The sequence below is a fragment of the Moschus berezovskii genome, chromosome 4 (genome assembly GCF_049115385.1).
Source record: "Moschus berezovskii isolate FMDL1 chromosome 4, NW_MosBer_1.0, whole genome shotgun sequence".
Lineage (NCBI taxonomy): Eukaryota > Metazoa > Chordata > Mammalia > Artiodactyla > Moschidae > Moschus > Moschus berezovskii.
This window is the reverse complement of record NC_142463.1, coordinates 15,901,443-15,926,468: the sequence shown is the minus strand read 5'-3', so window position 1 is coordinate 15,926,468 and position 25,026 is coordinate 15,901,443. Positions and strand designations below refer to the sequence as shown.

Below are 25,026 nucleotides of genomic sequence, written 5' to 3'. Positions count from 1 at the left end.
ATCTAGCCTGCCTTGCCAGGCCATTTTCCCACTCTGACCCTGTTTTCTCATCTGTACAATGGGAACAAAAATTACACCTAATCAAGGATCTGACATGGCATGCTCTCAGTTAATATCTGTGCCGTCTCTTCCAACTCTAGCTTTTTGGGGACAGCATATCCCCAGACCAGAAACTTCCTGCAAGGCACATGTTCACAGAAACAGGTGCAGAGTCCACCCAGGCACATCTCCAGCATCCAGAACTCAGTAGGCGCTTAACCAATGTGTGTTGAGCAGACAGGCGTCCGTGAATGCCGACACAGATGCAGACACAAAGTCACAATGGGCTCAGGCACAGGGACCCCCGCCTCCGCGATCCCTGCCAATTATCTGCCTCCGCCGCTGCTCTCCTACTAGCCCAAGGCGCGGGAAATATTTAAAACAATTTTATTCATGAAAATATGCTGTACAATGCACTCTACACGGCCTCGACACGGCACACACGCACACGCTGACGGCACGGCCACGGTACACTGCCTACGATATGCGCCGGGGACACCGCGCCCACAGCCCGCCCCGACCGGACACTTATAAATATGGGAGAGAGGAGCCAGGACTGGCACGGAGAAAGGGGCGGTGGGTTGGGGGGTGGATCCAGAGCTGAGGCTAGCTGGAGAGGCTGAAACCAGTACTGGGGAACGGGCAGGGGGGGAAGGGGAGAGGGACTTCCACCGTGAGAGGAGAAACAAGGGCAGGCAAGGATGGGTGGGAAGGGCTGAACCGTGGGGGTGGAGGTCGGAGGGTGGTTCAGGACTTGAAGGACAGCTCAAGGTGAACAGCCGACAGGTAGGTGTGGGTGTGTTTCCAGGAGAGGGGTTCCTGGCTTGGGGTGGGTGACGCAAAGACCAGTGGGGAAGTGTCAATAGGGAATCAGCCCCGACTTTGGGTGGGCGATTAGTCACGCGAGAGCCCTGCCAATGAAACCGAGGATTCGGAGACGCCCCCTTGTCGCATCTCCCAGTCGGCTTCCCAGACCAGCGCGTCCCACCTCATTCCTCCCCATTCCCACCCAGCCGGGAACCCAGCATCCACCCCGCAGGCTTCCCGTCTTTGGGAGGAGGCAGAGCGGGCCTCTGGGGTTTGGGCAGGAATGGTGGGGTGCTCCAGCGCCTCCCTACCACTTCCCTCTGCGGTCGGCTTCTGAGGGCTGTCTCTAGCTGGGTTGGGGCTGCCTCCTGGATCCCCCCCGTGGAGCGGAAATGGGAGTGGGGACCCGGGGATCAGGATGGGAAGACAGAGGCCCCTGGGGAGCGGGGCAGGGCACCCGGGGCGCGCGGCAGGCGGCCCTCAGCCTGGCACCCAGCTCTGGTTGGGGGGCGGGGCTCCGGCCAGGCCGGGCGGCGGCGGCGGCAGGGCCGAGTCGAAGTTGAAGTCCATTTCGTCGCTGTCCATGAAGTCGTTGAGGATGATGGACTCGACGTCGCACTCGAGGCTCCCGCTGAACATGTCGAGGTCCAGGTCGGCCGGGAAGCGGTCGGGCGCGGCACCCAGCGGCCCGGCGGCGGCGGCCGCGTACGGCCCGGGCAGCGCGTCTAGCAGGAGGCCGCCGGGGGGGCCCCCGAAGACGGCCGCGTGTCCCGGCGGCGCCAGGCCCGTCGCGCCCGCCTCGCCGGGCAGCGTCATAAGGCTGATGGGGTGGGCTAAGGCACTGCGCGAGGGCGCCGGCGGCGCGTACGGGGCCACCCCTTTGCCAGGGTAGGTGCCGGCAGCGCCCGCCAGCGCCAGCTCCCCAGGTGCACCAAGCACGGGGCCGGGCCTGGGCGCGGGCGGCGGCGGCGGCAGCAGCGCGGGCAGCGCCCCGGGGCGGTAGGGCGCGGCGGCCGGCGCGAAGCTGGCCTGCTTGTTCTCCTGGATGGTCTGCATGGGCAGGCGGCGCAGAGCGCCCAGCGCCGGCGGCCCGAAGCCCCCGCCCCCGCCGTAGGCGCCGCCCTTGCAGCCGCCGAAGTAGGCGGGCGTCCCGGCGCGGGCCCGCGGCCCGTAACCGTCCTGCGAGCCGTCCAGCAGCGCCTCGGGCAGCCCGGCACCGCCGCCGCCGCCGCCGCCGCCGTGCAGGCCCAGCGGGCCCCCCAGCTCAGCCAGGCGGGGCAGCTCCCCCGGGCAGCGCGCACCCAGCGCGGGCGATAGCGCGCTCGCCGGGCTCGGGTACATAAGCGGCGACGACGGCGCCAGGGCCTCCAGGGCCTCGTCGTCTTCCAGTTCAGCTGCCTCCCCGAGCAGGGGTCTCCCACCGCCGCGGAAGTCGGCCCACGCCTCGTAGTCGTCGCTGGCGTGCGAGGCTGGACTCGTGGCCCACTTGGCCGCGGCAGGCATGGGCCCTGGGGGTGGTGCGCCCGGGGGGCTGTCGTCGGGGCTTCGGTCGGGTGCCTGCAGCTGCTTCTTCTTGCTCGCCTTGCCCTTGATGCGCAGGAATTTGGCCCCGTTGTCCATGGACACGGCCCTGCGCCGCGGGGTCTTGCCGGTCTTTCCGCCCTCAGGGTTCAGCATCCACCAGGAGCTCTTGCCTGTGCCCTCGTTCTGCACGCGGATGAACCGGGTGTGCAGAGACAGGTTGTGCCGGATGGAGTTCTGTGGCCAGAGACAAGGACAGGGGTGGGGGAGTGGGCAGTGAGGGGATAAGTGATGGGAAGAGGAGTGGGAGAAAATCGAGGAGAGGAGGAGTGAAGGCGAGAAGAAACGCCAAAAAGCAGAAGGGGAGGAAAGGGGGAAGATGAAAGGGTAAAGCGGGGAAGAGCGGGGAACAGGTGTAAGTACCAGGTAGGACAAACTCAGAATAGCCATCCCCCACCCCAGAACCGCCCCACCCTCCCTGCTCCCGGCCCGCACAGGCACTGTCTGTAGGGTGGGGCCGGAGCTTTGGGTCTAGTCTTGCCAGGGAGGCTACTCTTGAGGAGCCGCCTGCAGCAGGGGAGCAGACCCCCCTCCCCAACTCAGCCAAGCTCGCCCGGGGCTAGCCAGACTGCTAGGGCCCCCCAACAGATTATGTAAGGGCTCATGCCGCTGCGGCTCATTTGTCCGCCCCCCCCCCCCAGCCTGGCATGGCGCCAGGAGCCCGAAAACCCAGGGCTCCAGAAATCAATCTCGCGGTGACTGATTAAGCCCTGTTTAGAACTAATTGCTCTTTCGTGTGTGGGGAGAATAAATTACCTGCTTTAATTTCGTGTCTTTAAAATGCAACTGCAGGTAGAGAAGACTGTTAACCCTTTGCTGGGAGGGTCTGGCCAGGATAAGCAGAATCGGCTGGGGGTCTCCAAGGTGGGCAGAGGCCCAGATTTTCTCCCAACTTCTCGGAGCTTCTGCAAACTCCACAGAGGCCTCTGATCCCAGTAAGCTCCTTAAAGCATCCATCAGCCGTGGAGACCTCAAACCCCACAGCTGCTCAGTACCCATCTTCAGGTCAGCCTAGTTCCTTTCCCTCCCCACCCACCTGATGCAAAGTAGCTTTGCCCTCAAGCCCCTTCCTGGTGGAAACTGCACAAAATCCCCACAAAGCAGGTAACATCATGCCCATTTACGGACAAGACTGAGGCTCAGAGAGATGAAGCGGCTTCCCTGAGGCCACAAAGCTCTCCTGCTGTCTCTGGTCCTTCCTTGGGCTTCACCTTAGCCACACCTACACATATACTCTTGTAAATTTCTATTGGGCTCCATATCACTGCCTGCTTTTGCCAGGCCTGGCCTGGGGACAGAGGGAGGCAGGGGAGTCCACAGCTCCACTGACCTGGCTCCTCACAGAGAACACGGAGGACTAGAACTACTGCAAACCCTACCACGCCCCACCTCTGGGGCCTCCCTGCTGGTGGCCTGGACTTCCTGGCTCTGGCGCTGTTGTGGAAATAGCAGGGGTTTGGGTATCTGAAGGGCTGGGCAGGATGCCTGGCTCTTTTCAGCCACCTAGCTGTGTGACCATGGCTGTTGACTCAATCTCTAGGAGCACATGCCTCAGTGAGCTGCTCTGAAAAAAATGGGCAACATACAGTAACCACCTCGGAAGGCTGTTAGATCATTACCTGAAATAATGTGCATGCTAAGTGTTTGGTGAACACACCAGGTGTTCATAAATGTTGGTTAAATCCTTCACTCTGGCCAGAAGACCTCACTTCTTAGATCACTCCACAGACTTACTCCTTCTCTACAATCCTTAATATCAGGCCCTGAGTGTACCTGTGCTGGGCACAAACAGCTCTGGGGAGCTGGCATTACCCCATCTCCTGTACTAGGGAATGGAGGCCCAGAGGCATGATGTAACTTGCCCATGGTCCCACAGGCAGCAGTGCCAGGTACCACTCCAGGTCTGCCCAGCATACGGACCTGCTCTCATCCCCCCAAACCCAGAACCTCTGATCCATGAGGGCTCTCCCTCCTGCCTCCTTCCCACCTGATTCCAGAAGGAGGGGTCCTCTCTGCTGCCCAGGACACCCACTCACTGCTCACCCCCAGCACCAGGTACACACCTGACTTCTTCAGGGCCCTAGGCTCCTTATCTCTGGCACTTTATGGTCTTGGGAGACAACAGCTGGGGCCCCAGGGCCCCTCCCAGCATTGCCCTGCCTGGCTCCTCCTGGGGCCCTGAGAGGAGGGGAGTCGGACCCCAGGGAGTGGTGCTCCCTGGAGTAGAAACCCCCTTTCCCGCTCCCGCCCCTGCACCTGGCTCCCCAGCCCCTCCCCCACACCTGCGTTCAGGGGCCTCTGAGGCCTCAGTTCTCAACCCCTGTGGGACTAACTGCCTAGCCAGAGGCTCCACCTCCCAGCCCCTCCAGCTGGAGGTCAGTCAGGCCACACCTCTGTCCATGTCACTATGTGCCAGCCCGGTTCTGAGTGCTGGAGGGTGGGAGGAGAAGGAAGGATATCACCAAGTAGGGCACCTCCTGAGTACCTGCCGGGTCAGCCCTGGTATTGGGGGTACGATCATTCTCTCAGTGTTCATACAACTCAGGGGTTGTAAGCCCTATCTCCAGACGTTCTAGGGAAATGGCGACCCACTCCAGTATTCCTGCCTGGAGAATCCCAGGGACAGAGGAGCCTGGCAGGCTACAGACCATGGGGTCGCAAAGAATCAGACTTGACTTGACGACTAAACCACCAACCATCTCACGGTGAGGTGACTGAGAGAGGTTATGTAAGTTGTCAAGATCATACAGTTTTACGTGGTAGAGCCAGGCGCTGATTTCAGGTTAGACTCGCTCTGAGTCTGAAGGACCTCACATTTCACCACGGCAGAGAGAACAAGTCAGAGAATTTCCAAAGAAGCTTAGGAAGCCAGTCCTCCATTTCTTCTCAGACTTTCCATGACGTAATCAACCCTAGAAGCTGGTAGCATGGGAAGCTGGGGGCATGTTAAAAGGTCAGAATTCTCTAAGAGTCTTGCACTTCCTTTTTAGAATAAAAGGGAATCTTGGCTTGTACTCCATGAGACTTCCAAATTTTCTGAATATCAATAAAAATGTTTTAAATCACCGTCCAGAACACATGTTCCAGGCCTATGAACGTCTCCATCCTTCCCCTCTCTGTTCCTTGCCCAGCCAGGTACCCCTAAGCCCTAGCCTGAAACCACAGCTGGTTGGACCCAGAGAGAGAAAAGGACTTGCCCTGCGTCACCCAGGACCTGGTGGCAGAGCTGGGATTTGAGCCCAGGCCTCCTGACTTGCAGCTTGGTGCTCCTCCCTGTCCTCCAGCAAGCCTGACCTGGGGCCAGCCCCTCTTCCTCTCTGGGCCTGCTTTCCTCCCAGAAATTGATGAGATGGGCCACTGCACTCTAGGCACCTTTGCAGTTGACAACGAAAAGTTCTTGGAATTGTTCAGTCCAGGGGTTTTCAAACTTTTTTAAGTAGTGGAACTTTTAGTAAATGGAATCTAACACAAAACATGAGTGTTCCGCACTCAAGCCACTGGTGCTGGGGTGGGGGTAACCTGGAACCTTTTCTGCTCAGCACCCTCCCTTGGCACTCTCACAGAAAATGGCCCTTGGCGAGGAATTCTGCAGGCCACCTGGATGGAGCTGAAGCTTAGAAAGGTGCCCTTCTTTGCCCAAGGTCACCTAGGGAGGTGGCCCAGAGCTAGGTGAGGACTTGGGCCTTGGTCTGCTGAGCAGGGCTCTTCACCAGGTGTGCCCCAGGAGCCAAGGCCAGGCCCTGCAGCTCATTCTGGCTCCTCAGGGCCCAGCCACCTGGTACCCATCAGAGCTCCCGGCCAAGATCCTGTGGCAAGCTCTGATCACATCTCACCCACAAGGCCTCCTGGGAGGCCAGAGGCCACGGAGGAGGTGAGGGAGGGGGAGCAGGGAGACGCCTCTGCAGGTAGCAGTAACCAGGGTTCCCTCTCAGAGTTGCCTAGCAACCCGCCACCACAGCCAAGGCCCTGGCATGCCCAGGCTCCCCTGGTGCCCAAGCTGGGCTTCTGGGGCCTCACACCTCCCACACCTCCATGCGGGCCTGGGGCAGTTTCCAGGATGGGACCTCCCTGACTTGGTGCCTCAGAGAGACCATCGTGGGTGGGGACAGAAGGAAGGGACAGGGGGCTACATCCCAGCCCCTCCGACTGTCCCTCAGAACCTGGGTGAGAGGCCAGCCTCCCGGGGCCTCAGTCACCTGGGTGAGGAGGCTGGCACAGGACAAAGAGCGCGGGCTGTGGGGTTGGATCCAGATTCCAGTCTTGGCTCTGACACCCACAAACAATCGAGCCGTACGCTTTGAACCTCCATTTCCTCAAGCAGGTTACCTGCCTCCACCCTTGCTTCCCTCTAGCCTTCCACCAGGCAGCAGCCGGAGGGATCCTATAAATAACCCGGATCATGGTCCAGTCCTGCCCAGAACACTCAGATGCCCCCATCTCACTCAGAGTAAAGAACAAAGGCCTTACCATAGCCCACAAGCCCCTCTGTGACCTCCTAGGCTCCTCTCCTGACACTGTCCTGCTTGATCCCTCCCATTCTTCAAACCTTCCAGGAACCTGCCAGGTACCATCCCACCTTGCCCAGATACCCGCATCCATCTCTCAGCTCCGTCAAGTCTCTGTTCAGATGTCACCTATGCAATGAGACCTGTCCTGCCCACTCTTAACAGATGTTCCTCTGCTTTGCCATTTCTTGGCTCCCTAACCCTGCTCTGAGTTTTTCTAAAACAATTAGTGCTTTCTAAAGTACTGTATAATTTCTTTATATTATGTTCATTAATTTGTTATCTGGGTTCCCTTATATTAGAATCTAAGTTCCATGAAGCATTTCTGTCCCTTTTCTTACCAGACCCCACGTGTTTGGTGTATGCCAGGCATTTCATAAGTGTTTGTTGAGTGAGTGAATGAGACAGCAAAAGAGGGAAACGTAGTCTTGCAGGGAGAATTAATGAGCTTGGCAGAGTGGCTTGCACAGAACAGGGGCTCCTCCAAACTGAGAGAACACAGGACAGAATGGGAGGCAGGCAGGGCGCAGAGAAAGGCAGGAGCATCCTGGGCCGCAGGAGGAAGCAGAGAGGAGGAAGGGCTTTGGTGAGAGGGAAAGTAGGGCTCCCAGGGTGAGCAAGGCAGCTGCCCGCCCTGGCCCCTACCCTGCTCGCTCCTGCTGCCCGAACACATTCGGGTAACCCAGGGCTTGCTGCGGCCAAGGTCTCTCGCAGCCTGGACCATCTGAGCCAGAAGATGCTCCAGGAGCCCCCAGGGGAACAGAATAACCTCGTCCTCGCTGACGGTGCCTCCCCCGTGGACAGGGTCTGAGCTGTTTGGTGGCGGCAGCTCATCCATCCAACCGGACACCCTCATCTATTCCCAGGACACACTTCGCCCACGAGCAGTAATGCATTCATCTGACAACACAACCCCATTTATCCAGCACACCAGTCCCATCTATCCAGCAAGTACAACCTCATTTGCTAACAGCACTCCATTCACCTGACGGGCCCCCTCATTTATCCAGCAGGACACCCTCATTTATCCTCCAAGTCGGAGGCTCTCCTTCCTCCTGTGGTGTGGCTGTGTTCTCTGATGGTGCAACCCGCCTGATCCAGCAGGACGTCATCTCTCCTACAAGTACACTTCATCCCCTGATAGTACAACCTCATTTATCTAATAATGCAGCCTCACCTTGCCTCCAAGTACCACCTCATTCCCTGACAGTACAACCTCGTTTATCTTCCAGCTCAACCGCATTTCTCCTCCCAGCACAGCTTCATTCCCTGATAGCTCAACCTCATCCAATCTTACTTCTCCAGCCAGAGCCCAGCAGATCTCAGGCCTGGGGAGTGGGGGGAAAAGCGGAGGGGTTTGGAGCAAGAAGAAGGGTCCCACCATTTGCCATCCCCGGCCTGTGGAGGGCTGCCTGGCACTATGACTGTACCCAGTCTTCCCAGGCCCCTGGACTTTGACTTCTAGGTTGCATGGTCCAGCTGGTGCTCCACCATTGCCCCGCACCTCCTGTTTGGTCCTCTTGATGGCTAAAGAGAACCCACAGGATGGATTTTTTTTTTCCAGCTCTCCAGCAAGGGAAAAACTCCACCTGATTTGATTTGTAGTATTTGCTGGTTTCTGTGGCATGGATATTCCCATCGTAGCCAATTTTAAGCTGGCAGCATGATGTCACTGAGCACAGAACTGGAAAGAAGTCCTCCCTGATCAGCTCTCACGAGCCAGTGCAAGCCCACTCTCGCACACCACTGGCACACACTCACATACCAAGGTGGGAGAAAGGCACCACCTACCACGTGCCAGACCTAAGCTAGGTTCTTCTGTGAATTCTAAAAACCATCCAAACTCTGGGTAGGTAATGCTATTTTACGAAGTGGGGGTGGGTGGGGGTAACTAAGGCTCAAGTAGGTTAAATGACTCCTGAGACCACAAAGCTGGGAAGCGATGGAGCTAGGTCTGGTCTCAGGGCTGTTGTATTCCAAAGCCAAGGTTCTTCTCACCCACATCACTAACGAGGTGGGGAACGCTGCCCTGCTGTCCAGCTCAGTGGCCATCCCTGCCTTGATTCTCAAGCCCAGGCTTCCTGGCTTTCATCAGAAACAGGAGACCCAAGTGTTGTGCTGCCCACCCATAACAAGCCCTGAGCTACCCCCTGGCCTCTAGCACTGAGGGTATTCCAGGACCCTCCCAGTTCAGTTCTGGATCTTGTGTCCATTCATCCAACCTAAAACCAGGTATGGTTGCCTCTCCAGGTTCCATTGCTGTCCAAGGTTCAGCCTGGCCCCACCCTCAGGAAGAAGACCCAACCTGCCCAACGGGGATGGTGACCCAGCTCCTCCCTTTGGTGCTTCCCAGAGCAGAGATCACCTGTGGGGCTGCATGAGTGCTCTGAGTCCCTTAGTTCAGTCACTCAGTCGTGTCCGACTCTTTGCGACCCCATGAATCACAGCACGCCAGGCCTCCCTGTCCATCCCTTGGACTGATTCCCTCTGTGACTCCTGTTTCCTCTCTCCCTCCTTTCTTCCCTCCCTTCCTGCATGAAGAAGTACTGAGGGCTAGAGTTGGAATCCCACCCTCATCCATGTGACCTTGAGCATCTCCTGTAAAAGACAGTAACTATCCCAACATCCATGGGAAAGAGGGTGGGGCTGGGAATTGCATGACATCCCACATCTTATGGAGTCCCTGTCTCAGGCCTAGGAACAACCCTTGTACCACCCTAAATCCCCCACCCGCCTCTGGCCCAGGAACACACCTGACTCAGAGAGAACCACAAAACTGGGGGTGGGGTGGGGAACCTAGGTGAGGGGGAGGGTCACTTGCTCTGCTCCCTGAGTACTCAGTCCAGACAGACTTCCTGGGAGAAGGAGTGACCTAGGCAACCTCAGGGCCCTGAGGCCACATGGAAACCCTTGGTACTATGGTCTGCAGGGAAGGAGGGGTGGAAGGGCAGGGGCATCAGAGCCACAAGTGTTGATAGGTGAATGGCTTGGAGTCATTAGTGGAACAGAAGTGGGCAGCCAGGGTCCAGGGGGAGCCAAATAGTCAAAGCAAGGCAGGAGGTCAAGAGACAGGCCCTGGCATCCCCCACCCCTGCTACCCCAGAGACAACAGAGCCCACATACTCAGCCTGGACAGCAAACAAGCCAACAGCAGAAGTCCCAGCTCACCCCTACTCAAAGACCCATGGCTCCTCATTCCCCAGGGATTGGGTCCAACTCCAGACTGACAATCAAGGGCCTCTGATGCTCTCCAGCCTCGTCACCTCCATTGCTTACACCTATCTGGAACTCTAGCCACCCTGGATATCTCACATTTCCTGCTTTCGCACACTCTGTTCCCTGTGCCCTTCTCTCTCTCTCTGCAACTGGGTCCTGCTCCATCAACGCGAGCTTTGTGGACTCTTCCCCCTCTGCAAGCCCCAAAGATAACCGTTCCCTCCCCATTTCTACTGCAAAAACCTACCTGTGCACTGGAATGTAATTGTGGATGAGTCTGCTTCCCAACTTGAACTTTGTGGGCAATCCTTGGCTCACAGTAAGTCAACACATAGGTTGGAACTTTCAGCAGCCGTGAACCACTCAGGCCTGGCAACTCTGCCATTTCTGTTCCGCCAAACCTCAGGCTGAAGTTCCAGGTATTGGCTCCTCCTCCTCCTGGTTTTTCCTCCAGTTCCTGGTACCTGTACCACCTCCCTACTCTCTGCTGACTCCTCTGGAGACTTCAACAAGTGGAGAAGGAAAGACACTACGATTTGCTGAGCATTCGTGCACATGCTGGCACTCAACAGTTTAAGTCTTACTGAGTATCTGTAACAAACCTCTGAGCTGGTTTATCATTCTGATTTTACAGAGGAAAAACTGAGGCTTCAGGAGACAACTGACCTGCTCCAGAGAATGAGTGTTGAGGCAGGAATTCACACCAGGGTCTGTGCTCTTCCGCCTACCCTAAGACACCTCTAGGCAGGAGCCTAGGCCAGACAGAAACTCTCCTGGGGAAAGGGCACCAGGAACTGCCACATTGGCTCAGCAACCCCTGCACAGATCTCCCTTCTCTTCCAGGATTAAAGGGGATCCCCAATTGCCAAAGGGGATCCCCAACTGCCAAGCCATTCAGGCCTCTCTGAGCCCCTCCTCATTCTGATCCCCTCCCTCACTCTGCTGGCAGCACCTCCCACACCCCTGCCCCAGGCCTTGGGAGCAGCTGCAGTGACCTCACCCAGCCCTGCCCTAGGCCCGGCTCTGGGGAGGGCTCAACAGCTGTGCCCCAGCCCTGCAGGCTGGCTAGGGGGCGGGGGGTGGAAAGGAAGAGTGGGCATGGTGCCAAGAGAACCATCTGCTCTCCCAGGGGCATGGCCACCCGCACAGACACTGGCCTCACCCCCAGGGGCTGCCCTTGGCCCTCTGTCCCCATGCCAAAGGGCTCCAGGAGGCCCAAGCAGCCCACCCAGACTGGGGCACCAGCCCTCATCTGCCATCTGTCTTCTCCTGGAGCCTGAGAGGTCCTTGCAGGGCACGTTGGAGCATGAATGTCTACCGAAAAATGAACAAGTGCTCAGGGAAAGTTCTCGGGGCAGGGGGCAGAGGCCAGAGGCCAGGGCTGGGTGTGCTGAGCACTGCCCGCCCAGCCCCAGTCTTGCCAAGCCAAGAGCAGGCAATCCCCTGGGGGATGGGGGCCTCCATCCCCTCACATCTGCTCAGCTGGCAGGTGCCGCTGGCAGAGGGCAAGCCCCTTCCCCCACAGCCCCAGCTCAGGTTACAGAAGGAGGCAAGGCCAGCTGAGGGCAGGGGGAGGGGACCCGAGGGGTGGGGGAGGCTTCCCAGCTTCCCAGAGTGCTGGGGGAGGGGAGCTCAGATCCCTAGATGGGACTTAGAGCCAGGGAAGGAAGGACCATGCCCAAGGCCACACAGCCAGCCAGTGGGCAGAAAGGAGCCAGCACCTAGGGGCAGGCAGCCCTGAGTTCAAGGGTGACCTTGGGCAAATCACTGCCCTCATCTGTAAAAACACAGGGCCTGAAACCTGCCTGCTTGCCCTCAAGGCCTCAGGGAAAGCTCTGTAGGCTAGAGAGCAGCATGTGGAACCTCCTGATTCCCTCACAACCCCGGGACAGAAAGGGAGGGACTAGAAGAAGAAGTCTTGCCCCCACCCCCCACACATATACAAGTCAGTGTCTCTCAGGGATCAGGGTTCAGGACCCCCACCCTACACAGGGAATGGAGCGTTATCTCCTTTCCTTTGCCAGAGCAATGAACAACAGTAACGGTATTTGCTCAGATTTCACTGTGGACTTTACATGTAACTCTCCTCAGATGTAATTCTCACCGCAAAGCTTGGACATGTCTTATTATTATCCCATTTTGCAGAAGGGGAAACTGAGGCTTGGATGCTCAAGGCTACACAGAGGGTGAGTGGCAAAACTAGGACTGCTCCTCCCTGTTTGCCTCGAGACTCTTACCCGCACCACTCTGTCTTACCTCTGAGATCCTCAAGGCACCAAAGGGTGCTGCCTGACACTTTAGGCCTGGCATCTTGGGAGTCTTGGGGCCTCTACTCTTTCTCAGATTCATCTTCTCTCCTGGATCCCAATATGAGGCCCACAGTGGGCCCCTGAGCCAATCTCTTCCCCTGCCCCAACCCTCCAGACCATCCTTTCTGCCCATGTCATCCCTCATCCCCCACAGCGTGGAGTGCCAACTTCTTGGTGTGGCATTCAAGGCACTCACCAGCTGGCCCCTGCTTGCTTCTCCAGCCTCAGGTCCTGCTGGGCTCTGGCTAACATAACCAGACCCTGTGAGGCTCCCAAAGAATCCTGAGGGTTCAACTTTTTTTGCCTCATTCTCTTCCCTCACCTCCAAATACCCACAGCGCATTATCTGTCCCTCCATCGTGACCCTGGGTCATTTTTATCCTCATTTTATTTCCCCAGCTGGACCCGTAGGCATTTCGAGGGCAGAGAGCCAGGCCAGTTCCTCTCAGCAGCACAGCACAGTGGGTGTAGGCCTGGATTAAAGTGAGTGGAGGAAGAAGCCATCAGCCCCAGGGCCTGCAGATGGAGAGGGGGCTGATGTCAGCTCCCTCCCTCTGGTAGCTCTGGGTTGCAGAAAGGGTCGGGATCCCAGAGCTAACCCCCAGGCTGGAAGCCTCAGGGCCAAACTCCAAGGGAAATCAGAGAGAGACAATGTTGTGGGTGGAGGCCAGCCTGCACTAACCTGGACAGAGCACTGGGTTAGGGAGGAATGACCCAGGGGAGTTCTATTTCTGTCACTGCCAGTGGGATACTATGAGAGCCTACTTTGTCTCTCTCAGCCTCACTTTCCTCATTTGCAAACTGGGGACAGTAGTGGAACCAGCTTCACAGTTTGCTATGAAAATGAAACGGGAGCATGCCTGTCATGGCACACGGTGGCTGAATCTCCAGCTGCAAGAGTTCTGTGTGTGGCTGAAGCAAAGGTCAGAAGACGAGAGGGGTGAGTGATGTTGGCTGGAGAGGTTGACTGGGGCCAGGAGGCCGAGACCTGGAGTGGCTAAGGCCCCAGGACTGGTCCCTGTAAGAACAGCACACGTGGTCTCACCTCCCCCACCAGACAGCGAGCTAGAAGAGAGCAGGGACTGCGAATTTCCAGTTCCTCACGGGCCAGCGCCAAAGAGGCCCTCCGAGGACTCATGCCAATGACCGTTCCCCTCCCTCCTGCAGCCAAATGCTCTGTGGCAAAGCACGTGAGACACAGAGGTGGGTGAATGTATTCTGCATGGGTTGGGTGGGTGGGAGTGGTTTCAGTCCCTTGAGGCTGACTGCATGGGGCTCAATTCCCTGGAGGACCCAGAAACAGTGAGGAAGAGCGGTGTGGGCTCAATCTGGGCAGCCTGCTTGGAGGAGAAGGTGGTTCGCCCTGGGAACAGAAGACAGGAAGGACAAGCAGGAGTCAAGGAAGATACCATCTAAGGCATCAGTTCAGAATCTGACCTGTCACCAGACAGACCTGTTAAAATATAGATTTCAAAGCTCACCCGCTGTCAGTCTGATACAGAGGGTCTGAGACAGGGGCTGCAAACTGTACTACCTAAAAGCTTCTAGGTGACTCAGATCATCAGCCAGCTCTGCCAACAACTAAGGACTTAAGGCAGGATTCTCAGAAAGACATATTGGGTTTCAGAATCACCTAGTAGGTAGGTTTTTGTTCAAACTACCCAAGGACCCGCCTAGTTTCTGAGGGGTGTCCCCAGGGATCAGCCCCTGAGAGTCAACAGCAGTCTTGGCGAGCAGGTGACAATGGCAGTGGTTTGGGCTAACAACTCCAGTGTCAGGTATAAAGATGGCAGTGTGAGGGCAGTGTGGGATCAGAGGCAGCAGGGAAAAGGGGAGAGAGGGCAGGGCCTGGACAAGGTCAGCAGAGGGCCCAGGGGTCCGAACAGAGCAGTTTGGGCTTGGCTGGCTCCCAAGGGAACTGAGTAGCCTGGGAGGGTTCTGGTGTGAGCGTGAGGGAGCCCCGGGGCAGGAGGACTAGCTGGGATGCGGGCTGACACAGCACTGGCATTGGGAGGTGGTGACACATGGTGGAAACAGACAGGTCTGCATCTAAACCCAAGGTCGGCCCCGTTTCAGCTATACTCCCTTGGCAAGAGACTTGCCTGGAAGAGACTTTGTCTTTTCCTCAATTTCCTCAGCTGCAAAATGGGGCTATTATCACATACCTGGCAGGACGCAGGGAGGATGAAATGGGAAGATTTATGTGAAGTGCCCGACTGACTGCCTAGCACCCAGGACTTAATTCCCTTAATTTTTGTTCCCCTTCCCACAAGAGGCACCCCTCTTAGAGACCAGAAAGGTTTCTCTGCAAAGATGGAGGCCTGGGGGGGAAGGGTGTGGGAGGCCCCTCCCCCACAAGCCACCTGGCCCCCCTCCCACCTCCACATATGGGTTGGGGGGTGGGGAGAGGCAGCATACAGCCAAACCCTCCCAAACAGGAGTTGGTTTCCATGGTAACCAGGGTGCCAGGAGGAAGGGGGGCGCTCCAGATCCAGCTGTCCCCCCTGAGCACCCTACCCGGGCCCCAGAGCCTCCGCTGATGCCCACCTAACACCCTGGACCCCCCATCTGCCTGCTCCGGGGGGACAGCTGGGACTGCCACGAGCACTCCCTTCACTGTGCTCAGAGTCTGTGTGCCACCTGGGTACCGCCAGGGGCAGAGTAGGCAGCCCCAAGCAGGAGTCCCCAGTTCGAGTCCATCCACACTGCTACTCTCCTGCTTCCACCCATGAGACGCCCCATCAGTACTCTGCGCCCCCAGGCCCAACTAACCCAGCACGGCTCCTAGAACCAGAGGGTTTATCCAGTTACAGCCCCCAAAAGGGCCAGAGACTGGATGAGAACTCAGAGGACCAGAAGAGGAAAGAGCTTTGCTCCAGTTCAACACGCTCAAGATCAGGGTCCCCTACAGGGGCTCTCCCCACCCCTCACCCACTCCCAACTCCATAGCTCCAACAGACTCTGAAGGGCTGAGCCAGGACACCTGGAGCAATGCTCCAGAGAGATGGGTCATGGCCAGAGAGAAGGAAGAAACGCCTAACAACCCAAAGGTCTGTCTAGCGACAGAATGATTAGTGCTGGAGGCTGCAAGCTCCCAGCACCGAGGAGTGTGTGAGAAAGGGAGTAATCTAGGAAGGAGGCTTGACAGCAGGTGATGGGTTCCATGACTCCCCAACTCTCCTGGAGACGGAAGTCAGACTTGGATGTGAAAGGAGTAGGCACCAACGTGAACCTGTTTCTCGGGGACCCATCCACAAGATGGTAGGCAGGCCACAGGCTCAGATAGGGAAGGGGTGCTGAGGAGTCCAGAGAAGGCAATGGCAAGCCACTCCAGTACTCTTGCCTAGAAAATCCCATGGATGGAGGAGCCTGGTAGGCTGAAGTCTGTGGGGTCGCTAAGGGTCGGACACGACTGAGTGACCTCACTTTCACTTTTCACTTTCACACATTGGAGAAGGAAATGGCAACCCACTCCAGTGTTCTTGCCTGGAGAATCCCAAGGACGGGGGAGCCTGGTGGGCTTCCGTCTGTGGGGTCACACAGAGTCGGACACGACTGAAGTGACTTAGCAGCAGCAGCAGCAGCAGCAGCTGAGGAGTCAGATGCAAGGTAAGGGAGAAAGCTGGGGGAGGGGGCTTTCCCTGCTACAGCCATACCCTAGAAGCCCTCACCCACACCCGAAGCCCACGACCATACCTGCATTCCTCCAAGACACAGAGGGGCTTCCATAGCTCTTTGGACCCCATTTAGCGGCCACCACCAGCTGCCACTCAAAGATAAGAGAAGGTGGGCTGCTAGAAACAAGCTTGTAAGCTTGTCTCCTTTCCAAATCCCTTCCCACCCCAGCCCTAATGGCACAGGAGGAAACACGTGAGTTTGGGGTGTATAAGGGGGTTCAGTTCCCAGGTCTGCCAGTTCTTAGGGAGGTGATCCTGGGAAAGTGAGATGCTAACACCAGCCTGGACCGGTGGGCGCTTGCTCGCCAGCCCTCTGAGCCCTTCCCCTTCTCTGGCAGAGCCCCTCCACTCCACTCAGTCCTGAAGCTGGGTCCTCAGGGCCTGCAGACAGGGGAGCCCCGCAGAAGGTGGGGGCTGGGGGGGAGCGCTGAACTTTCGAACCTGCACACCCCCCTCCCCGCGCCGATCATTACCTTAACAGGAGTTAAAAATAACCGTCTCATCTCTTTAAATTAGTCTGTCTGCAATTACCGCCTGGCACGGCGCTGCCCGCCATCGTCCCGCTGGAGCGGCGCCAGGTGGCAGGCGGGGGCCCTCACCCTGTCTGTCGGTCTGTCTGTCTGCCTCCGGGTCCGCCCCTCCTTCTCCCCGCAGAGGTGCAGCTACCCCAGGGGCCTCCTGGCGGCCCTGCCTCTCGAGCTCCCCAAGTTGCTGGGGAGGGGTGGCCCGGGGGCCACGCACGCGGCTGGCAGAAGCGAGGGGCCTTCGTGGAGTGAGGACTGGAGGGGCTGGGGGGCGCGGCAGCGGGGGAGGGGCGCCGGGAGGCCCGGGAAGCCGGAAGGGCCCGCCGCGCGCCAGCACTCGTGGGTGGGTGTGAGCAGGTGGCCGTGGGAGTCTGCCGGGCGTGCCAGCAACTGTGCCAGGAGCGGCTGGCACGGGCTCGTGCCCAGGAGGCGGGCAGCTGCCAGCCCCCCGCTCGTGCAGCGCGGGGGGTGAGGACACCCCCCAACCCGGGCTCACACCGCCTCCTCCCACACCCCCACCAGCCCTCGGGGCTGGGGATCCCCGGAGGACAAAGGAGGAGGGAGCCGTGCTGGAACGGGCTGCAGGGAGGAAAGAAGGGGGAGCCCTCTAGCAAACCACTGCTCAGCCAGGCTATCGCAGGACCCTCCTCCGGGCCTCAAGGAGCAGCCCCTCCCTTCTAGCCCCCACCCCACCCAGGACCTACTAGCCAGCCTGGGTGGGATGGGTGGGGGGGCACCACCCCTCCTGATCCCACCCCACAAGAGCCAAGCTGCTCCAGGCACTGAGGGAGAAGGGAAGTGCCCCTCCACTGGGCTCCTCCCCGACCCATCCTGGGGACAGGAATGGGAGGCACCCAGGCCTGGCCTGAAAGCTCCCAGGGGAGCTGGCAGCCAGGAAACACAAAAGCAGGCAGAACAACTCCAGGGGTGCTAAGTGGAAGGAGCACCAGGATCCACAGCAGCCTGGAAGGCTTCCTGGAGGAGTCCAGCACTAGGGAAGGAGGGGCTAGAGTATCTGAGAGGAAGTGGGAGACCCTACTTGGATGGCGAGGGACAGGGAGGCCTGGCATGCTACAGTCCATGGGGATAGCAAAGAGTTGACATGACTTAGCGACTGAACAGCAGCAACCTGGATGTGGGACAGCCACACTTCTGGACCCTGTAGAGGGAGGGAGACTTCTGTCCAAGCCCTCGCCCCAGACCTGGAGACCCTATGCCCTGATGGCAACTCTTCCAGCCTCTCTGGCACCAAGCCCCGTCTCTCCTCAGGCTTCAGCCTGCTGGGTGCCTTGCGCGTGCTGTTGATCTTGCCTCCTCCAATTCCTCTCTGCAACACCTCTGAACTGTCATCCCACATCCCTGGTGGGGCCACAGGGCAAAGGTCAAGCCCTTCCTGATCTGGCCCGCTCAGCCTTTCCTATGACACAGAGATCCTGCCACCTCCAGGAGCTCTTAGTTCCAGCCTGGCACGCCCAACAGTCTCCCAAACCCAGCGTATGAATTCCACCTCCCTGCCTTTGCATACGCAGTCAATATCCCTTGGAAGTCTTTCCCCCAAATTCTACCCGCCCTCCCCACCCAGTAAAGACAGACCAGATTGCCACCCAGTGAAGACAGACCAGATAGAGTGCCATCTTCTCTGGGAGGGCTTGCCTGGCTCCCCAGGGGATCTCCCTGCTTTCACCACACCCCTATCCCCCACCCCTGTCCCCACCACTGCCCACCCCCCAGCCCTTCCTGCCTGTAAAACACAGGGCTTGGGTAGCCCTGATGCATCCTGAAGGTAGATCCGACATCTCCCCCACTGGTCCCCCCACTCCATCTATCACAGGGTTCAGTATACCCCAGAGGCTGAAGGGCAACACTTATGTGGGGGAGGAGAGGGAGGAAGGAACAGTGGGTCCCTGGCCCCAAACCTGGCACCTGAGGTGTCCCACAGGCTCTGTAACCAGAGGGTGGCTGGGAGTTGGGAATGGCCCTTCCACCCAGCCCCTGGAGGGACTGACTTGGAATGGGAGAACAGGTGGTGGGAGGGGCGGGAATGAGAGGGGAAGGAGGCTCCCTGGGGAGCTGGATAGGCGGAGGACAGCCATTGAGGGGATGAGACAGGAAAGGCCAGAGGTCTCTCTGAACAGCCCTCCTCCAGTGCTGCGGGGGTCTCTGCCAGGGTCTAGGTGAGGAGCCCATGCCTGAGGACCCCTCACCAATGCCCCAGCCCAGGGCAAGCCTTCCTGAGCCCAGGCACAGGGAGAAGCAGTATGTCCCCAGCAGTGTGGTGCAGAGGAAACCGCATCCAATGGGCAGGCGGGAAGCCTGGGCCATCATCCAGGGTCACTGATGACCTGAGAAGAGTCCCATTCCCTGCCAGGGCCTCAGTCTCACAGTCTGCAAAATGAACTCATGGGACTATATTATCTCCAAGTACTGTCCCAATCCCATTCTTGGATTTAAATCCATCCCTGCTTGAAAGCTGCCAGTGTCCCCCTCCCACACCCAGGGCAAGCAGGACACTATTCCAGAGGCTCTGGGTCCCTGGAGGGAGACACACCTAGATTGGAATCCAGCTTTCCCATCTACTGACTGTGACCTTGGGCAGTTTGCTTCTCCTCTCTGTGCCTCAGTGCCCAGTTTTGTAAGTGGTGACAGTAAAACCCACCTCAGGCAGTGCAGAGGGCATTAAAGGTGACACCTGGCACAGATGCCTGAAGCTGCCTGGCAGAGGGCTTGGCCCTAAGACCCTCAGTGCACTGTAGGTTTCTTCCAGGTTCAAGCCTCATGTTCCCTCTGGCCATCTTCCCCATCATCCCTAACCCTTCAACTCCAATTGGAGCTCTGCCTCCTGCAGGAAGCCCTCCTGGCTTGCTCTGACTCACAGTATCCTCCCTGGTCTCAGCACCCTGTGCACCATCCACTCACTTCTTTACTCTTTTGCCAGACATGCACTGGTAGCTCCTGGTGCCAGGCTCTACACTTGGTGCCGTGGGCACATCTAACCACTGCCACTGTTTTCCAAAGAGGATGGGGAAGGGAAACAAGGCAAGACACAAAACACTAAGACTTATGACAGGTAGGGAGAGAACCAGAGATGAGGGATTCCTGAGCTAGCTAAAAGGGGTTAGGGAAGGCTTCCTGGAAGAGGTGTCTGAACTCTGTGCCCTTGAGGACAGGGACTATCCACAAGGAGAAGTGAAGGATGGGACAGTGCAGGGGAGGGAGATGTGAGCAAAGCACAGGACCCACTTAGGAGGAACAAGTGTTCTGCTGAGCCCAGGGGGACCAGCTAAAGGATGGAGAGGAAGACTCAGGTCTGCTTCTCCAGCCTGCGTCCCCACCCAATAGTGGCCAGAGAGACAGAGGAGCTGCCAGCATAAAGCCTGAGAGCCATGGGCTCCCAGGTCAATGCACTGTGGCCCCTATCACACAGCCGGTGGGCATCTTGTGCTGTTCATGTCCACAAGCCTCCCCTCCTCCACTGGCACACCTCCTTCCCCTGACCCTGCCTACCAGCCACAGCCCCTTCCCTCCATTTAGGCATGTCTCCCTCAGAGAGACCCCCCTCTTCCACAGGGAGCCTGACAGCTTGACAGCCATGTCCCCTAGGCATGGACCGACCACCCCCACCCCCCAGCCTCCTCTCCTCCAAAGGCATCGACTATCCCCATTTCCCAACAAGTTAGCCAGGGGAGGGTCTGGAGGCCACAATCCAGTCAAGACCCCGTCCTCTCCCAAGATGGCTCCCCCCTTTCCAGTGGTTGGTACTGAGGCCTCCCTGGGGTGCCCCTCCCCCTTCCCCCACCCCCAAATGCATCTGGGCTCAGAAAATCAGGGAAGTGGGAGACAGACAGCCTGGGGTGGGCACAGACAGATGCCCAGGTCTCAACACCCTGCCCTCACACCAGCAGGGGTCATCACCAGCCCACCATGCTGATCCAGGCAAGGGGGGGACAGCAGCTGCCCCATGGAGAACTCAGATCACCTGACCAGTTCCCCACCACAGACTGGCTGGTGCCCTAGGGTGAACTCCTGGCACTACAGAAAGAACTGTGGGCCTAGGGTCGCATTCCTCACCCTGAGGCCAGCTTCAGGGAGGGCAGTGGGAAAGATTTGGGAGGAAAGCAGCCACTGGCCCCAGGTCATTATTTCAGCTCTTTAAGGAGGGTGCCCTGGTGAAAAGGGTAAAACAAGAGTAAAACAAAGCAAACTCGGGCGGGTAAGAGAGGGGTCCCCAATTTCTGAGGCCTGAGAATAGGTTCTTCTACTATGCCCCCAAGGATGGGGTGAGGGTATCCCTCAGGGGTGCCTCAAAGTGGCAGTCCCTTGTCACCCCACCAGACCTCCCACCCTGCATCCAGAGCATGCACACAGCTGCTCCCAGCACGCCCCCGCCTGTCTGCCGGCCGGCCCCACGCCCTGGGCACACACTCTGTGACCCCTAGGGGTACCCCAGGGTTTCCCTCCAGACCGCCCACCGGGTGCCCAGGGGCATCTAGCAGCCCTTGGAAGCCCCAGCCGACGGCTCTAGCACCCCTCCCCAGCCGGGCGCCCCCACCTTCCAGCCGGCCGAGCTGTTGCTGTCGCCTTTATCCTTGAAGTAGGGCACGTAACGGACCATCCAGTCGTAGATCTGCGAGAGCGTGAGCCGCTTGTCCGGGGCGCTCTCGATGGCTTTGGTGATGAGGTCGGCGTAGGACAGGTTCCCCCACGCGTTCCGCCGGGAGCTCTTCGCTTTCCGCAGCGGTCCGACCTCCGCGCCCAGCGGCGGCGCTGGGGCCATCGGCGGGGCCGTGGCCCGGCGCTCCGGTCCGCAGTCCTCGGCGCCCTCGGCCACCCCCGAACCCAGCGCTCCGTCCTCGTCGCCGACCAAGTCGGGCTGCGGCAGGGGCCAGGTACACGAGCGCGGCCGGCTCTGCGGCGCGAAGTCCGGGTCCACGTCCACCTGATGCGCTCGCAGCTTCGCAGCCATGGTCCCGCCCGGCTCGGGCGAGGAGGGGAGGGGGGCTCCGCGGAGGGTGGGCGGGCGGCTCCGGGATCTGCGCGCCCCGGGGAGGCCCGCGGGAGGGGTCCCTGGCGGCGCCGGCTCAACCGCGGGGCGCCATGGGCCAGGTCGCGGAGACAGGGGGCTGGACGCGCTGGTAAGCCCGAAGGGAGGAAAAGAGCGGGGCAGTGAGAAAGCGGCGGCCCCGGAGCCCAACGGGCACACACCTCGCCCAGCCCCGCTTCTAGCACCTGCCGCCTGCTTGTGCCTGCAGCCACCACCGCCACCGTCGCTGCCGCCGCTCCCCCGGCGCCGACCCCGCACGCGGGCCCCGCTCTCCCGGGACGAAGCCGGACTGCACCATGCCGGAGCCCGCGCCCGTGCCGGAGCCCGCGCCGCCGCCGCCGCCCCGTGAATGCCGCCGCCGCCGCCGCCGCTCCGGCTCCAGCGCCAGCTCCCGCGCCTGCCGCGCTCAGCGCCGGCTGCACCTCGGATGGGCGGGGGACTGGGAGGGGGGCGGGCCCGGCGCGGGAGAGGGCGGGGCGTGCCCGCCCGCGGCCTCGGAATCCTCTGGCGGGCCGGGTGCCCCGCCCGCGGGCTGCAGGCGGAGGCGCGGGGCTCCCGGCCGGGGGCGACCCCGCCGCAGCCCCTGCATGCAACAGCGCCGCCTACGGAGCAGGGAAGACGCTGCGGGCGCGACCCCGCCCCCTGCTTTGCTCTAGGGGAGGGGGCGCGGGGGGCGGGGCCCGAGCACTCTCATTGGTTCGAAGCAGGGCTGTCCCGCCCACGGACTCGGCAGGATCCCTCCCCTGAGCGCGTCAGCAGGTTATTGTTACAACCCGGGGTTTCCCGGGGCAACAGGGATGAGGCGGGGCTCAGAGCACATGGCCCCGCCTTCTATTCCCGGGAGGAATGCCCCGCCCTCTGTTTCTAGACCCTTGGTATTTCCAAATCTTCGTTCCAGAAACCTGGTGGGGTGGATGATGGAGTTCTTCTCTTCTTTGTGCCCTGGGCTGGCGAAAAGGAGGGTCAAGAACACCTAGGTTCTGGGTCACGCTTAGCCACAATTTTGGCTTCACCTGCAAGTTGTTTTTCGTAGGCATTCAGAGTGCCTGGTTTAACGTGTAGCAGAATCAACCTGGAGAGGTTGTTAAAAGGTTTTCGTGGGCCCCAGCCAGATTAGTCTGGGTTGCTGCTTGAGACTTTGCATTTCTGACAAGTTCCCAGGTGATGCACCCTGGACCACACTTTGCAAACCAATATTTTAGAGTCTGTTGGAGGCTGTTGCCAGGGTTGTTGGAACAAACACTTGCCTCAAATTTCATCCTGTTTGGGGAGAAGTTTCTCGTTCACTTAACATATTTATTGAGCACCTTTCATGCATCTGCACTGTTCCGGCTACTAAGGCGAGAGCAGCAACGGAGACAGATGAGGTCCCTATAGCATAGGCTGTGAAGAAGTCAGGTGTTGTCAGATCACTGTGTGGCCTCAGAAGGAAGAGAGGCCAGCTGAGCAGTTGGGCAGCCCATGATGTCATCCCACAGGGCCCTAGGCTAGGTTTCCAGCCAACACTCCACCTGCCAGCCTTTAGTTTGTGTATCCCCTCTGCCTAAAACACCCTTTCCCCTGTTCAGAGGCTGTCATCAGAGATTCTCCCATCCCTCAAAACTCAGCTTAACTCATCCCTAATCCCTTCTTCAACCCAACTCCCAGCACTGTCCTTGTCCATTGCTTGCGCAGATCACTTTCTTCTCTGCCAGTAATTTCTATGTCCCTCTAGGACAATATTTCTCTTTTGCCAATCAGGAAACCGAGGTCCAGAGTGGACAAGTGAGTTGCCCAGATGGAATGGCCAGGATTAGACTCAGGCTCACCAGCCAGTACCACATTCCTGAAGAGGCTGGACACTGCAACTTGCAGAAAGTTCTCTGTGCAGGACTGGGCCCAGGCCACAGGAGACAGCCCTCTCCAAAATTCCTTCCTTTCAGCCTAGGTCCCAAGGAGTAGGGCCAAGGGTGAGGATGGGGGTGGGGCTGGAGAGGCCCCTCCTCGCCAACCCCCCCAGGGTGGGAGCAGGTCCAGCTTGCAAATGCCTGGCGTGGCATCTGCCTGAGTCACATTCCGAAGGCAAGGGTGGGCATGGGAACCGTTGGCTGCCCCCCTTCTGCTTACGTATACACACCCTCCAGGTGGTTCAGTTTAGAGACACAAGGGCCCTGAAATCATTGCTGGACTCCCTCCCACAGTTCTCATATGCCTCCGTGCCTGGTGAGCCCATGCTGGGGGCTGCCCCCTCAAGTTCCCTGGAAGCCAGACAGGCCTCCTGCTAGTCTTCAGCTCTGGCTTAGCCTGGTCTGTGAGACGGGGCCTGCTGGGGGCCATACCAGAGCAGGGAGGATCCTTAGCTGGGGGCCCTGGCACAGGCTGCTGCGGGACTGGGAAGCCAGGTTGGCAGAGATGCCCTGGAGGCTGACTCAGGCTCTGCTCTGGCCCCTGCCCTGCCCAGTGTCTACAGCTTCTGCCTGGACTCTCGTCTGGGTCCCACACTGGCACACTCAGCCCCCACTCCACATGGACACACACACATCCCCACCATGCACACAGACACTCATTTTTCTCTACTCACAACTTGGTTGCTGCTCACATGTTCATCGTGAGGCAGTCTAACATTACTGATTAAAGTATGGACAAGTTCCTTAACTGCCTAAATCCATTATTTCCTGATCTATAAATGAGTATCATCATAGCACAAATTTCAGAGGCTATTTGGAGAATTCAGTAAAATCATGAATGTCAGCATCACGCTCATAGTCAGTGCTCAATAATCCTACCATTTTTTATTACTGTTGGTGTTACCTTCCCTCCCTGTTTGTCCCAGGTCACACCGTCCCACCTGCTGTCACCACACACACGATGGTGTCCATTCACACACTCGGGCTTGCTCGCAGGCACACCTGTCTATGTCCCTCACACATGTGTCCCGATTACATAGACCCTCAAGTTCCTGTGGTCCCAACCCCAGGGCTCTCTCCCACGCCCCTCCCCTCCCCCACACCCGCTCTCAAGCTCCCAGTTACCCTCCCTACCACTCCCACATTCATCTCTGCTCACAGACAAGCCCCCACTTGCTCTCCCTTGCTCTCCTCCCCCTTCCACACACAGGCAGGTTTGCTTCTGCTCACACCTTCCCTTGGACTTAACTCACTTGCATTCCAGTGCACACACACTCAGTCACACTCAGAGCTTTACCGGGTCAGCTCGTACTTGGATCACAAAACTTGTGTACATACACCAAATAATCCCAGGGCATGTCTCGTACCTCAGCGGGTCCATGCCTCCCAGCGATGAGCATGTACTACCCAGCTCTCCCAAGGCACACTGCCCTTGGGAGAC

At 58.8% G+C, this 25,026-nt stretch overlaps 1 protein-coding gene across 1 annotated transcript; it reads right to left on the bottom strand.

Annotated features, from left to right (window-relative positions):
* Positions 1–447: 447 nt before the first annotated feature.
* Positions 448–21,965, bottom strand: FOXO6 (forkhead box O6). The gene is made up of 2 exons (XM_055403225.2): positions 21,208–21,965; positions 448–2,604 (listed from the first exon to the last, which is right to left on the bottom strand). The coding sequence occupies exons 1-2, from the start codon at positions 21,619–21,621 to the stop codon at positions 1,327–1,329; spliced, it is 1,692 nt and encodes a 563-aa protein (XP_055259200.2). The 5' UTR covers positions 21,622–21,965; the 3' UTR covers positions 448–1,326.
* Between the last annotated feature and the right edge of the window lie 3,061 nt (positions 21,966–25,026).

Excerpts from the sequence above, each read along its gene's own strand:
- FOXO6 (XM_055403225.2), bottom strand. The coding sequence starts at position 21,621 with ATGGCTGCGAAGCTGCGAGCGCATCAGGTGGACGTGGACCCGGACTTC. Across the intron at positions 2,605-21,207 it reads ACAGCTCGGCCGGCTGGAAG|AACTCCATCCGGCACAACCT; the intron begins GTGGGGGCGCCC and ends CTCTGGCCACAG.